Below are 14,318 nucleotides of genomic sequence, written 5' to 3' on the forward strand. Positions count from 1 at the left end.
GGAACATTCATGCTTGAACACCTTCCACTGTTATGATGAGCAGTTGCCTTCAAGGTGTATTAATAAATTACCTACACACATGTGTCTTACAGCTTCTTTTTTTTGACAAATTAAATTATTACTATCACTGTATTTTATTAATTCTGGTTTCCCTTATCTAATATTAAAATAGGTTCGATGTTTAAATGTAATTATTTAAGTGCGATTAAAAAGAAGTATTTATTTCCATTTAGAAATAGATTCAGAATTGAATTTAATTGAATTAAAAAAAAGTGCTGCTAGCTGTTCTGGTGTCTACCACGCGGGGGCAGCATTGAGTTAAGCCCTCGTTTGCCAGCTGCCAGTGAACTGCAGAACAAGCGCAATGAACCGCAATGGCGGTCAGATTACAAGCAGGCGATCCTTTCAGAGGAAAACTTGGATTTCTTTTTCTTCTCCTCCATGCCTGTCGGGGTTCGACTGAAGAACTTAAATGGGATGAAAATGGCTACGTCCTCTACTGCCCCTGCATGGGTAATTTCTGGCTTTATATCTGTGTTTTCTGCTGCTGAAATTGAACTTTTCATATGGAGAAGTTTATAGAGATTTAAAAGTTTGGTTAGTGAGTCTAGAAGTTGTGCTTTCATCAGATGGTTTCTAAATGCCTCCGGTCTGGAGGTGTTTCCAGGACTCGGCTAAAAGCTGTTCGCAGTGATGGAGGAATGACGGGTCATTAAACCTCCTGCTCTTCTCCTCCAGGTCGCTTCGGGAACCAGGCGGACCACTTCCTGGGATCTCTCGCCTTCGCCAAGATGTTGAACCGAACCCTGGCGGTCCCTCCCTGGATAGTGTACCGCCACCACACCCCGCCTTACACTAATGTAAGTACAGCTTAGAACTCCTGGAGGGTTTTACCTTGGATTAGGGATGAACAAACTTCCTGTTCAAAGGTCAAGTAAGGCTTCTAGAGCAGATCAAAGGTCTTCTCCCTTCTGATGTTTTATATTTCTAAAGCTTGACTACCAGCCTTAACAAAATGGTTCTTACACACAAAAATAAATATTTGGTGTGTAATTTAAGAGACAACTCTGAAACTACTTTCATGTTTTATGTGTGAAATGGGCTTAACTGATTGGAAATGCGCTCCATTTTAAACTACAGACCAAATGAAATCCTCAATTATGCTGTCAGCAGATGCAACTTGTTCTCATTTTTCCTTTTGTTTCATTCTAAAATTAGCTACATGTTTATGCAAAGTCTCTCATCTCCTGCTCACATAGCCTTAGCAATGAGCTCAAGTAATAATAATAGCTTTGGCCTAACTTTAGTCCAGTCAACTATTTAAAAAAATATATTTATAGGTTCAATTGCGATTTCTTTTGTAAGTCTGGGGTCAAAAATAAAATCAGCATTTTTCTTTTCAGACCAAATCCGATTTCAATCTGTTTTTCTCCGCTTTTATTTAAAAAATTACACAAAACAGTTTTGAAACATGAACGTTTTCCCAAAGATGAAATTTCTATACAATCAACTCATGTTTTTTTATTTTTTTTTATGTTATCAAATGAAAAACCATTTCAACCTGGAGAGAAACATGTCATCGTGTCGCCTCATGCGGCTGAACTAAAAGCCTCACAGAGGCGTAATGCTCCTTTTCTCTCTTCTTCAGGTTCATATTCCGTACCGGGAGTTCTTCCAGCTGGGGGCGCTGTCTGCCTACCACCGTGTGGTCAGCTTGGAGGACTTTATGGAGGTGCTTGCTCCCAAATACTGGCCCCCAGGCCAGAGGAAGGCCTACTGCTTTGAGACCGCAGCACAGCGGAGCGCAGACAAGAAGACCTGCCCCATGAAGGTCAGAGGTCACAGATACTCAATCCCAGTAGATTGATAGATTGATCTGTAACCCATCACAGAACAGCTGCATTTATACAAAGATTAAATTCAAAACAAGAAAACTGTTTGTTATTTTTGTGACTTCTATAGCTGAGCTGCATTTATTTTGGTGTATCATAGTAACTGGGGCACATATGCACACCACACATTTTTATTATATGTTTATAAAAGCATTTATAATTTTCCTTTCAGCCCACAATGCTTTGTGTTGGTCCATCACAAAAAGTCCCAGTAAAACACTGGAGAGTTTGAAAAGGTTCTGCCTCCTGCTGCGTCGGTATCGACCGATGTTAGTCATTTTCTAACATATCAGTCTTGGTCTGATAAATAAAATTGGGCCGATATGAACAATCTGGTTACCGGTATCGACCCAAATCTGCATTTGGGTGCCTTCCCAGTGAAGCCTGGACTCACGCTTCTGATCCATTTCCAGGACGGCAATCCTTTCGGCCCATTCTGGGACTATGTGGGCGTGGAGTTTGACCAGTCCATCCTGTTCGGAGGGATTTCCTTCAGCGCTTATCACCAACCTCAGTGGATCAAGAAGTAAGAGCTTTGTTGTACACAAGGACAAAATCATTGGTAGTGTATTAGAACCGCTCTGGATCAATCTAATCGTTATTTTTAGCTGTATGGATTTTGATTTCCCCGTGTTGGAACAGGTTCCCGGCCTCTGAGCACCCGGTCCTGGCGCTGCCCGGCGCACCGGCCCAGTTCCCAGTGGTGGAGGAGCATGTGGGTCTGCAGCGCTACGTGGTATGGTCACCCAAAATGGTGAAGGAGGGAGAGGAGCACATTGCCGCCCTGCTGGTCAGACCGTATGTGGGCATCCACCTGAGGATCGGCATCGACTGGGTCAGATGATGGGAGAGGTTCTATATATCAGGTTCTGTAGATCAGGCTCACAGTTCATACATATTGGTAACAGTGGAGGAGAGAATGTGATGGAGAAAATATAGATATATGCACATGGTTTCCTGATATATCGCAGGCCTAATATCTGTCAGACCTCAGCAGGTCCGGTTCTGAATGGCCTCTTCCTGTTTTTTCTCCAGCAAAACGCCTGCCGGCTGCTGGAGAGCGGCGACACAGGGCCTCACTTTATGGCGTCGCCCCAGTGCGTCGGCTACAACCGCCAGACGGCCCCGCCCCTTCCCATGAACGCCTGCCTGCCCGACCTGAAGGAGATCAGCCGGACCGTGCAGCGCTGGGTGAGGAAGACCGGTGCTCGCTCCGTCTACATCGCCACCGACTCCGAGTCCCACAGCAGAGACATCGAGAAGCTCTTTAAGGGCAAGGTGGGTTGTCAAGCAGCTCAGTTGTTAGCAGCTCTGCTTCTCTAAATATCTGTCTGTTGGTACAGAAGCTAAGCAGTGAGACGAAGTCGGGAAATGATTGGTAGGGCAGCTATGATCCTCCTCTTTCACTCCTCTTTGACTTGGGGTTGTAGTTCAGGAATTAGTTGAACTTTTGAGACGCTAATCAGCTGTTCTTGATTGTAAAAACAGTCCTTTGTTTCCATGGTTTTGCTTCAAAACTGGCTACAAATGAATAAGAGGGGACAAAATGCTTCCAGCTGCACAACCCAACAACCAGAGTAAATATTTCTCCAGACATGCAGCGCCTCAAACAGGAAGTGAAGAAATCAGAATTGACTTAACACAGCTAGTGCAACGTGCTGCCGCCAGGATTGGCTTAATTCTAAAGCTAATAACAGTAAGCAGTGCAAAAATTGCTCCTCCTACAGCAACGCTGAACCAGTCCTGCCAGTTGTTCATGCAAAATAAACCGATTTATTCATGCTAATGTAAATATTGCACAAAAATTGTCAAGAAGACTGGGATTGGGTGATGCTAACTCCCACCAGTAGGTGGCAGTCATACAGCAATATGGCAAGAAACAAAAATTGAGCTTTTTAATTTCTCTAAAGAATAAAAATGTTTGTGTCCAATGTACTTATTTTTTTCCTTCTATTTGTAGATTTTGGAAGGGATTTTCTTAGGAAAAAATATTGCAGATATTTCTAAAATAGCACCGCAAAAATGAGTGAAACTTAAATTATACTTAAATCCTGGAAGCTTTCAGTCTTTCTGTAGTCAGTTTGTCTTTCAGCGCCAGCCCAGCTTTGGTCCCTCTTGCTTTTAACAGCAGCTCTCCCTGTGGTTCTCTGCAGGTGAAGGTGGTGAGCCTGCAGCCGGACTTGGCCCAAACTGACCTGTACATCTTGGGACAGGCGGACCACTTCATCGGGAACTGCGTCTCCTCCTTCTCCGCATTCGTGAAAAGAGAAAGAGACGTCCGCGGCCTGGCCTCCTCTTTCTTTGGTATCGAGACGCCGACCAACACAAAGAAAGGACCGAAACAAGAACTCTGATCTGGGGACAAGTTCAAAGGAATAGTACAACGGATCATGAGGATATTTCATATGTAGTGTCTCAGAGAGGCAGGTCCAGCTTTACTCTGAAGAGGAAAAGGCTGGGAATTAGAGCTGCTACCCTGGGAACTGTTTTGACATGTTTTCCAGCTCCTAAAGAACTTCTTCACCATCTGTCTGCTGCTGCTCATTTGTTTTTAACACATCTTAGAGGCTTTGTGAACCTCTGTCCGTGATGATCATCTGCCTTTCATGCAGAGAAAAGCGGCATTAGCCAGGACCAAGCACTACTTGGAACGCTGAGAACAGCATCCTTCAAGACTCATTTAAGTTTGGAGTTCACATTTTTTTAATCAATAAATCAGTATTCTAAGAATGTTATGTATTTATTTTTAATCACATTCATGTACAGCTCAAAGTTTGGTTTCATCAGCTGATTTCCTGAGACGAAAGCAAAAACATTTTGACGTTTCAAACAAGTGCCTCAATTTTTCAGACTCATGTATCTAAAGAAAAAACATTCTTCAAGTCATTCTTTTCAAAGCGACTGTCATATTTTATTTAATAAGTAGATTTCATCAGCTGGCATAAGGTTTTTTAGTTGCTGAAAATTAATGGCCAGCATGTCCGTTATGTAGCATCAGTATTAGAAAAATCAGTTCTACATCCATTAGGCAGTGTTAAAGTAATGGAAGGAAGGAAGGAAGCCCCTGTCCCCTATTCTTCAAAACAAAAAAAGGTCAAATATTTGTGCATGCTAAGATATTAAAGGCTTAACAAAAAAAAGGTCAAACAGCCCAGCGTTCCCACGCAGTCCAAACAAAAACATACATACTGATCACCAACATGTTGAAGATACATCCATTGATCAAATCAGTAATAAAAACTTTGTCAAAAAAATATAAAGGCTAAAAAAATAAATCGTGAAACTACAGATTTACGTGAATCGTAAATCTGTAGTTAATCTCATTCAGAATTAGAAATCTGACCAATAATTCTACCGATATTATATTGGTCAGTTATCACTCTTTAATATGGGAGAAGCCGCTTAACCTGACCTAATCTCCATGGGTGTAAATCTATAAAAAGGTTGGTTTCTGTTAATCAAGATGCTGAGCGAATTTCTTTTTTTTTATGGGACAATTATCTTTACGGAATTTTCGCTGTAAGGAGCCACAGTGTCTTCCAATAGAAATGATCAAACTGTTGGACCTTACCTGATGATCTAGGAGCGAATCCCAAAAAAAGAAAAAAGGACCGGATGTTGACGCCCCTTTTGTGGCGAAGACGCTGGCAGCGCGACTTACCGTAAACACCCGAAGAGATGCGCAGCCATTTTCGGTTGATTTCTCCAGGCTTCCGAGGGAATTTTCTCTGGCAGGTCTCACTCGACTGCAATGGGACTTCTGGACTGAACAGCACTACTCACCGGTACATTCCAAACCCCGACAGTCCGCGGGTTTCATGTTCGTTTTTAACCCCAGCAGTTCGTCTTTCAGACTGTTAGCCAGGCAGTGCTACCATCCTGGTAGCCCAGGTTGCCCTCGGTGTGTTTGGCGTTGCTAGGCCGGTGCTGCGCTCCCTCCGCCCGGGACGAATCTCACCTAAGCTAGCGTTAGCTGAGCTGCTACACGGATCGCTGGTTTCTGACGTGAATTTTACGTGTAATAATTGTTTTGTGAGAAGAGGCTGACCAACAAACTGCTCCCAGTGGCTGTCATTCATTGCTGCTTCGGTTAGTTTACTTAACTCCGTTAGCTAATTTAGGCTTGTGGCTTCGGACGGCATTAACCGCCACTGTTACCAACGACCGAGCTGATGAATGTATGAATAGCTCAGTTCAAACCCTGTTATTCCAGTGGATGCTGTGGTTTTATTGATCAGTTTGGAAAACTCTCCTTAAACGTAGCCCTGTTATTCATTCTTAACATGCTTATTGAAAAATGCTGCGATATTTTAATAGTCTTCATCAGTTTATTCTCTGGCATTTCCAGTCTCTTAGCTGACATCATCAGAGGAATGTTTCAGCTTTTACCTATGAATCATCCAGGCATAGAGGACGTGAAACCTGAGGGATGAACCGAGATTTGTACACACAATACAGTTGTGTCCAATACAATGTAACTGTCAGACAATGTACCATGGAAATGCACTGATCAGGCCTCTCCTGGCCGATGGTGATTTCCATTTTTCATTCAGGTCCAAAGCTTTGAGTCCATTTTGTTTCGTTTCCTCAATTACTGTGAATGACATGCAGCATGATCCTTGATACAGGTTTTAGTTTGGAATCCAAGCAGCAGAATACAAAGGAATTAACCACCCGTAAAGATTGGGCGTCTCTTTCTCGCATAATTTTCATGATTCAGCCACATGGTTGACTTCTCCATGTGTGGTTAAGAGCTCTAATTAAGGATAGCTGCAGCCTACAAAATGACTTTTGTAGCCCTTTGTTTAAGGCCAGGAAAGAGGCTTACACACATCGACTTCTTAAATATTAGTAAAAACAGTACATGCTTCCTCTGAAAATTTTCAGGTACTGTACTACACTGAAAACGAGAAGAAAACAAACCAAAGTTCTAAGAAATCTTTACGAAAACATTTGAGTGTTGCTGAGATGAATGAACTCCCTGTGTCTGCCCCACCTTCTCCAGATGCCGCCGTCTTTTCCGGTGAAGCCTTTCTGAAGCTGCGAGGACACGAGGTGCCAAGACGTGAGGACCAGCCACTGCTTCCCAACATGTCCAAGACCAAGAGCTCCGAGTCCGTCAAGGTGGTGGTCCGCTGTCGTCCTATGAATGACAAAGAGAAGGCCTCTAAATTTGAGCAAATGGTTTCTGTTGATGTCAAACTGGGTCAGATCAAGGTCAGGAACCCGCGGGAAGCCAGCGAACTCCCCAAAGTCTTTACTTTTGATTCAGTTTACGACTGTAACTCGAAACAAATAGATCTGTATGATGAAACCTTCCGGCCTTTGGTCGATTCTGTTCTCCTTGGCTTCAATGGGACCATTTTTGCTTACGGCCAAACAGGAACAGGAAAGACGTACACAATGGAGGGAGTGAGAAATGATCCGGAGAGGAGAGGGGTGATCCCCAACTCCTTTGAGCACATTTTCACGCACATTTCACGCTCCCAGAATCAGCAGTACCTCGTCAGAGCGTCGTATCTGGAAATTTACCAAGAGGAGATCCGGGACCTGCTCTCCAAAGACCAGTCCCACCGCCTGGAGCTCCGGGAGCGGCCCGACACGGGTGTGTACGTCAAGGACCTTTCGTCTTTTGTCACCAAGAGCGCGCGGGAGATCGAACACGTGATGAACGTGGGCAACCAGAACCGTTCGGTTGGCGCCACGAACATGAACGAGCACAGCTCCCGATCTCACGCGATCTTTGTCATCACGGTGGAGTGCAGCGAGTTGGGCGTGGATGGAGAGAACCACATCAGAGTGGGTAAGCTGAACCTGGTGGATTTGGCTGGAAGCGAAAGGCAAACAAAGACCGGTGCTCAAGGCGAGAGATTGAAAGAAGCCACGAAGATAAACCTGTCGCTTTCCGCCCTGGGAAACGTCATTTCGGCTCTGGTGGACGGCAGGAGCAGCCATATCCCCTACCGAGACTCCAAACTCACCCGCCTGCTGCAGGACTCCCTGGGGGGAAACGCCCGCACTGTGATGGTCGCCAACATCGGCCCGGCGTCCTACAACGTCGAAGAGACCCTGACCACGCTACGCTATGCCAACCGGGCCAAGAACATCAAGAATAAACCGCACGTCAACGAGGACCCTAAGGACGCCCTGCTCAGGGAGTTCCAGGAGGAGATCGCCCGGCTGAAGGAGCAGCTGGAGAAACGCGTGGGGAAGAAGAAAAAAAGGAGGCAGAGGAGGAGGGGCGGGGAAGGAAGCGACGGAGAAGACCTGGAGGACGGAGAGACGGAGGACGACGAAGAAGAAGGAGGCGGCGACTACTGGAGAGAGCAGCAGGAGAAGCTGGAGCGAGAGAAGAAGGCCGTCCTGGAGGACCACAGTCTGGTGGCCGAGGAGAAGGATCGGCTGCTCAGGGAAAAGGAGAGGAAAATGGAAGACTTGAAGAAAGAAAGAGAAGTCGGTGAAATGCTTGCAGCTAAAGTTAAGGTAAGCAAAAAAAAATAATCTAGAGGTTTTTGTTCTCTTTGTGCTTTCCACTCTGACTTGATTCTTTTCAACTTTGTGCGTCACTCAGGCGATGGAGAGCAAGCTTCTTGTAGGTGGGAAAAATATTGTTGATCACACCAATGAGCAGCAGAGGATGCTGGAGCTGAGGAGGCAGGAGATTGCTGAACAGGTGAACTCATGGTCCAAACAAACTGCTAACTGAAGGGGAGTTTTTACAGGAATGACGGAGAAACACTCTGGCACATTTCAAACCAACAGTGTTTCTGCATGTTTTGAATTATTCCACAATTTGTGACGGTTGCTTTTCTGTCCTAAGAAATTTGAAAACCATAATGAGAAAGAAATAGAAAGAAACCAAATAAAAACATGCTTACATACTCTTACAGATGATGTTATTCATCTGTAGGAGCTGGTAGGTAAAATTCAAATTGAAGCATCTGTTACAGGAACAGTACCCAAACTCTTCATGCTGAAACACTAAATGGACAAAACAAGAAACTAAAGATTAAAACAGCAACTTGGAGACAGAGTGTGAAGTGCTTTGATCCTCTGGATTTGATGCATGTTGTGGTAGATCTGCCTGATGCTTGGCCACAGCTGATTGTCTTCAGAGGCCTGGTGAGAGTCATTTCAGGAAGCCCTGGCTTTCAATGTTTGCTTCCAGAAACGGAGAGAGAGAGAGATGCAGCAGCAGATGGAGAGTCGTGATGAAGAGACTCTGGAGCTGAAGGAGACCTACAGCTCTCTGCAGCAGGAGGTCGACATCAAGACCAAGAAGCTGAAAAAGGTGATGTCTGATTTTTTAAATTTATTTTTTTATTCTTTTTCAGACCAAACTTGCTATGTAGTGTTAAAATAAATCAGCATAACATAAAAAATGTGTTTTATGGTAAATCGGGATTGCGGGTTTACAGAAGTCATGTGCAGAATATGTTCCTGGCTGTTAAATTCAGTACTGAGATTTGTTGTGCTTTTTGGTCAAACTAACCTTTTGCTCTGGATCTCGTGTCCTGCAGCTGTTTTCCAAGCTGCAGGCGGTGAAGGCAGAAATTCAGGACATCCAGGAGGAGCACATCAAGGAGCGGCAGGAACACGAACAGACGCAGAACGAGCTCACCAGAGAACTCAAACTCAAGTATGGAACACATTTCCCCCCTCAGTGCGCGTCTGCAGCTTCATTTTATTTTTTGCCGTGAATGATTTCATAAGACACATCTATGATTATGAATTCTGAATGTTTATCTTTCAGACATCTGATCATCGAAAACTTCATTCCTTTGGAGGAAAAGAATAAAATCCTCAACAGGGCTTTCTTCGACGATGAGGAAGAGTGCTGGAAGATGAAGGCCATCACTCGCATTGAGGAGTAAGCTCAAAACTACTCTGGAGTTTGGTTCAATCCGTCATGAGCTTAGTGGAAATCTCAACTTAACTAAAAACACCTTTAATCTACACATTTCCTATTTACGCGTAAAGCAATCAGATCCGTTTCCGGTGCAAATGTGAGCAATTCAGTTAGTTTGGACCGATCACCGTGGCGACTTCAGGTATCTGAGGATGGATTGCATGGATGAAACAGACTTTTACAGTTTCATCATTGTCATCCTAATATTTTCGTTGATTTCTAAAGTAAGTTATGTATTTTATGTGCTTACTTAAATTCCTTCCATTTAGAAAGATTTATGCATCTGGTTCTAACTGACCATGTAAAAGCAGAGCTGTGCTGCAGTGTGACCTGTTGTGCTGCAGTGTGACCTGTTGTGCTGCAGTGTGACCTGTTGTGCTGCAGTGTGACCTGTTGTGCTGCAGTGTGACCTGTTGTGCTGCAATGTGACCTGTTGTGCTGCAGTGTGACCTGTTGTGCTGCAGTGTGACCTGTTGTGCTGCAGTGTGACCTGTTGTGCTGCAGTGTGACCTGTTGTGCTGCAGTGTGACCTGTTGTGCTGCAGTGTGACCTGTTGTGCTGCAGTGTGACCTGTTGTGCTGCAGTGTGACCTGTTGTGCTGCAGTGTGACCTGTTGTGCTGCAGTGTGACCTGTTGTGCTGCAGTGTGACCTGTTGTGCAGTGTGACCTGTTGTGCTGCAGTGTGACCTGTTGTGCTGCAGTGTGACCTGTTGTGCTGCAGTGTGACCTGTTGTGCTGCAGTGTGACCTGTTGTGTTCTCCGTCCTGCTGCTCCAGCGACCATCAGATGTTGTCCCGGCCCCTGTCTGCCGTGGGCTACAGGAGGCCCCTCAGTCACCATGCTCACATCGCCATGAGGATGAAGCCTGACATGAGATACAAAGTGAGCTGCTTTTCTCTTTGTTTCGGAAACAAACATCTGAGTGGAGGACAATGATGATCGTCTTTTCAAACAGAAGTGGAGTCGTTGGTCGCTACATGCAAGCTCAGTATGGGAGACTGCTGCTAAGTCAGTGACTTGATTCAATCTTCTGCATTTCCTTAAGAAAAAAACACTTTTTATCCAAGTTGAATAATAAACTGAACTTGATCTCAGTTTGATCACTGGGGTCAATCTGGAATGGATTGATAAACATCAGGGTTAGACATGAATGCAGTTTCTAAATGAATGGAAGTCGATACAAAGTCCTTTTATGGGCACAAATACATGTGAGAGGGTAGTTGTATATGCTGCATATAGAGAACCACTTTCATTATTTCACCAATGAGGTCCTCACTTTTTTTATGTCTATTGCACTCTACCAGTTCGGGTTAAAGGTATGGTTTTGGTTCTGGTTAGGAACAGACTACTAAAGGTTTGATTTGGTTCTCAGGGTTAGCCTATAGAAACTAATGGAAGTCGGTGTAAACTCTTTGAAAAGATAGAACGATGTGTGTGTGTGTTTGTTGTGGGTTCTGTCAGGCTGAAAACATCCTGTTGCTGGACATGGACCTGCCTTCTCGGACCACTAAGGAGTACCAGGAGCCAGTCATCGCTCCACAGGTGGCAGCAGCTCTGGAGGACGCTCTAAGAGACGAGGATGAGATCCAAGTAGACGCTTCAGGCTTCCACAGCAGCTCGGGACCAACTCCGCCTGCAAGTGCCAGCAGCAGCCTTAAGAAACCAAAGTCTGGGTAAGAGAGCCCTCTGCCACTTTCATCTGTTTAGAAATAGTTATTTGTCGTGTAGCCGTCTTCTTCCACTGCTTCCTGTCTTTCAGTCGACCCAGAACAAGCAAGAAGTCGAGCACGCCGACCTCCCCTTTCAGCCCTTGCAGTCCAGCATCCCCTCTCTACCCACAATCCCGTGGCCTGGTGCCCAAGTGACGCCTTCTTCCATTGCCGTCACCAACCTCTTTGTGCACCTTCCCACTTTAAGACTCTTAGAGGATTGGGTTTGTTTGGTCAGGAGCCAAAGGAACCTTTAAGACCACCGCTGCTCTAGTTTCAGTTGTCACCACATCACTGCTAACAGCTGCCATGCATAAAGCCCCAGATCACACTGAGACCTCCTCTGCCATCTCTGACTCTTTGTCTTAAATATCACTAAGTTCTTAATATGAATATCACCTGCAGGGTCCAGTCCATGTCTGCATATTTCTCTCTTTACGTCAATCTGTCACATCGTGGTAAACTTCATGCGTGTGATTTTTATTTGTTTGATTGTATCTGACGGTCAGAGAGCAGATGACACGACCGTTGCTGTGATCAATAAATGCTGATCTTCTGGCAGAAAGAGGCAGGAAAGGATGGAAGCATCCCAGCGGGTGGGTAACCCACCACTACAGACACATCAGGGTTCCGAGGTGCCTTAAACCTGCAATCCTCAAAGTCCTCATTTAAATCCTGCAGGCATGTCGTCTCCTTCATAAATTCATTCATTTACTACATCATGCACTGCTTGAATGGAGGTGCTTAGAATACAACCTTTTCTTTGGGTTGCTTGGCGGACGAAGAGCAACACAGTCATGGTTAGTAAAAGTTCAGCCTTTTTCAAATGGAAAGTCTAGTGTCACAGGACATGATTAGGAAATGAGTTCCTAAAAGCTCTTAAAATGAAGTAAATAGGTCTCAAGATTCTACCTTCAACTAAATCACATTAAGGTCAGGACTTTGATGCTCATTAACCCCTTTGGTTGCAGGATCTGCACTCATTGTTTACGCCTTGCACACCAAAAGTGTTCTCCTGATCCACTTTGGTTGTTTGTCACAACCATGTAACCCATAGCTACAACCTTGTAGCTATATATATATATATCTTGAAAGGGGGTGAACTTTAACCTTTCCATGACCATGTATTGACCCTGTGAGTTCTTTATAACTCATCTATCTGTCTTTTGAATGAGAGCCCAGCAGCTTCCCTCCCCCTGCCACCACAGCTGGACTAAATGTAGACTTGCCACAGAAATCGGTGGAAACACTTGAACTTGCAGGACGCTCCATCTTTCTGCCTCTATGCTACTTTGTTACTGTGATGCGTGCGCTGTTTACCTGCTGCTACTGTGGAAGGGTCTCCAACCCACTGTGACGTTTAAACAAGCCTGGGTCAACTTGCAAACTGCATCCCCTCACATCGATGTTTTCTCCCAGCAGCTGGAACCGTCCTCGCTGTTTGACCCATGCCTGCTATTCATTTAGATAATTAACATTATAGACTTGTTGCTAGGCAATCTGTCATGTAAAGGAGAAAATAGGTTACCATATTAAAAGAAAAAGTACTTATAACTTATTGAAATCTTTCCTTTTTTTATATGCAGATGTAGATTTAATTTTTATATGCTTTTTTTCTTGTGAAATACTTTTATTTTTTTGAGCTCTGTAATTTAAGGTTAAAAGATTTATTTTTAGCGTCTTACATGCAGTATGTGTATTTTCTATTCTCTGTGGCTTTTGTGCGTGTGGGTGTGTGTGTGCGTGTGGGTGTGTGTGTGTGTGCGTGCGTGTGTGCGTCTGCGTGTGTTTGACTGGATCGTTTTCCCACACGGTTGAGATTAAAGTGTGTAAGTGCAGAAAAAAGCTGGATTCAGGTCACAACTGAGCATTTACTGCTTGCAGCTGTTGAGTCAATTTACCAATTGCATATCCTTTCGGATCAGAACCGGTTGATGTAACTAACATTGCAGCTCTGTAGACGTGTTGCATGATCTTGGCATGCTTGAGTAACACATTTGGCTTTGCTGTTATTTATCAGTCACAGGAATCTGGCAAGCCCAGTGTTATTGTCTTTATTTATTGTTTAGCCACAGCACTGGATCAGAAACTTTACACTTGTGTGTGACCAACTTTTATGCACTGTTATCATTTTTAGGCCAAATGTCTCTTTTTTTTTGTTTTTTTATGTTTTCTTGTTCAGTATCTTTTCATTATTAAAGAAATTTTAGTGAAAACCATCCTGGTATGTCCTTATTTAAAAGCAGTATGGTCTAGGAAGATGCTACTTTGTTCTTTGAGCTTCCATTAGTGCTGATTTATGGCTAATTGTCTATCTTTTAAAAGCCTGAGCTCCCAATTCAAATTTTGACCCATACTGATGTTTTTATTTTATTTTTTACCTGGTGTCTGTCAACCCTCCCTCATGGCAGAGCAAAAGGGGACAGTGACTGATTCAAGACGTTCGTGGGGGATTGGTTCGTAATAAATTATATCTTCATCCAGAGACCTTCTGGATGAAGCAAAGTGTAGAACAAGGGACTGGTTTTCACCAGGCCAGGCTTGGTGACTGCAGTAGACACTTTTCAACCCAAGGAGGGCAGCACTAAGACAGTTTTACCCCAGAATCAATTATTGCAGAATCAAGCAAATTTACATTAAATTGTCACAATTTGTACATTTGAGATAAAGAACATATTTACACAATTTACCTGCAAAAAACATAATTTGGGGTTTTAGTTAAGATTACATATAATGCCAGGAAGCCTGAGTCTTTACATAAAAAATATATATATATATATATTTACCCTTTTTTAACCCTTTAAAATC

General features: G+C 44.0%; 2 protein-coding genes across 4 annotated transcripts; both read left to right on the forward strand.

Annotated features, from left to right (window-relative positions):
- The first annotated feature begins 368 nt into the window (after window positions 1-368).
- On the forward strand, window positions 369-4,622 carry pofut1 (protein O-fucosyltransferase 1). The gene is made up of 7 exons (XM_055048263.1): window positions 369-513; window positions 739-860; window positions 1,649-1,831; window positions 2,306-2,418; window positions 2,535-2,727; window positions 2,928-3,170; window positions 4,046-4,622. The coding sequence occupies exons 1-7, from the start codon at window positions 375-377 to the stop codon at window positions 4,244-4,246; spliced, it is 1,194 nt and encodes a 397-aa protein (XP_054904238.1). The 5' UTR covers window positions 369-374; the 3' UTR covers window positions 4,247-4,622.
- A 902-nt stretch (window positions 4,623-5,524) lies between these two features.
- Window positions 5,525-11,847, forward strand: kif3b (kinesin family member 3B). 3 transcript variants are annotated; one of them, XM_055048577.1, is made up of 9 exons: window positions 5,527-5,677; window positions 6,898-8,375; window positions 8,464-8,565; window positions 9,061-9,183; window positions 9,413-9,531; window positions 9,646-9,762; window positions 10,578-10,683; window positions 11,263-11,474; window positions 11,561-11,847. In XM_055048577.1, exons 2-9 carry the CDS (start codon window positions 6,984-6,986, stop codon window positions 11,664-11,666), a joined length of 2,277 nt encoding a protein of 758 aa, XP_054904552.1. In that variant the 5' UTR covers window positions 5,527-5,677; window positions 6,898-6,983; the 3' UTR covers window positions 11,667-11,847. The 3 variants fall into 3 exon arrangements, with proteins under 3 accessions (XP_054904554.1, XP_054904552.1, XP_054904553.1); XM_055048578.1 differs by lacking the exon at window positions 5,527-5,677 and adding an exon at window positions 5,835-5,981; XM_055048579.1 differs by lacking the exon at window positions 11,561-11,847 and having other exon boundaries at window positions 5,525-5,677; window positions 10,543-10,683; window positions 11,263-11,359.
- Window positions 11,848-14,318: the final 2,471 nt, after the last annotated feature.

Source organism: Poeciliopsis prolifica, unplaced genomic scaffold (genome assembly GCF_027474105.1).
Source record: "Poeciliopsis prolifica strain line A6 unplaced genomic scaffold, Auburn_PproV2 SCAFFOLD027, whole genome shotgun sequence".
Lineage (NCBI taxonomy): Eukaryota > Metazoa > Chordata > Actinopteri > Cyprinodontiformes > Poeciliidae > Poeciliopsis > Poeciliopsis prolifica.

What these genes read in the sequence shown, in the direction of transcription:
- pofut1 (XM_055048263.1), top strand. Translation starts at nt 375, where the DNA reads ATGGCGGTCAGATTACAAGCAGGCGATCCTTTCAGAGGAAAACTTGGA. An exon ending in CAACCTCAGTGGATCAAGAA is followed by an intron (nt 2,419 to 2,534) that starts GTAAGAGCTTTG and finishes GTGTTGGAACAG; the next exon opens with GTTCCCGGCCTCTGAGCACC. An exon ending in TGAGGATCGGCATCGACTGG is followed by an intron (nt 2,728 to 2,927) that starts GTCAGATGATGG and finishes TTTTTTCTCCAG; the next exon opens with CAAAACGCCTGCCGGCTGCT.
- kif3b (XM_055048577.1), top strand. Translation starts at nt 6,984, where the DNA reads ATGTCCAAGACCAAGAGCTCCGAGTCCGTCAAGGTGGTGGTCCGCTGT. An exon ending in GGCAGGAGATTGCTGAACAG is followed by an intron (nt 8,566 to 9,060) that starts GTGAACTCATGG and finishes GTTTGCTTCCAG; the next exon opens with AAACGGAGAGAGAGAGAGAT. An exon ending in AGACCAAGAAGCTGAAAAAG is followed by an intron (nt 9,184 to 9,412) that starts GTGATGTCTGAT and finishes CGTGTCCTGCAG; the next exon opens with CTGTTTTCCAAGCTGCAGGC.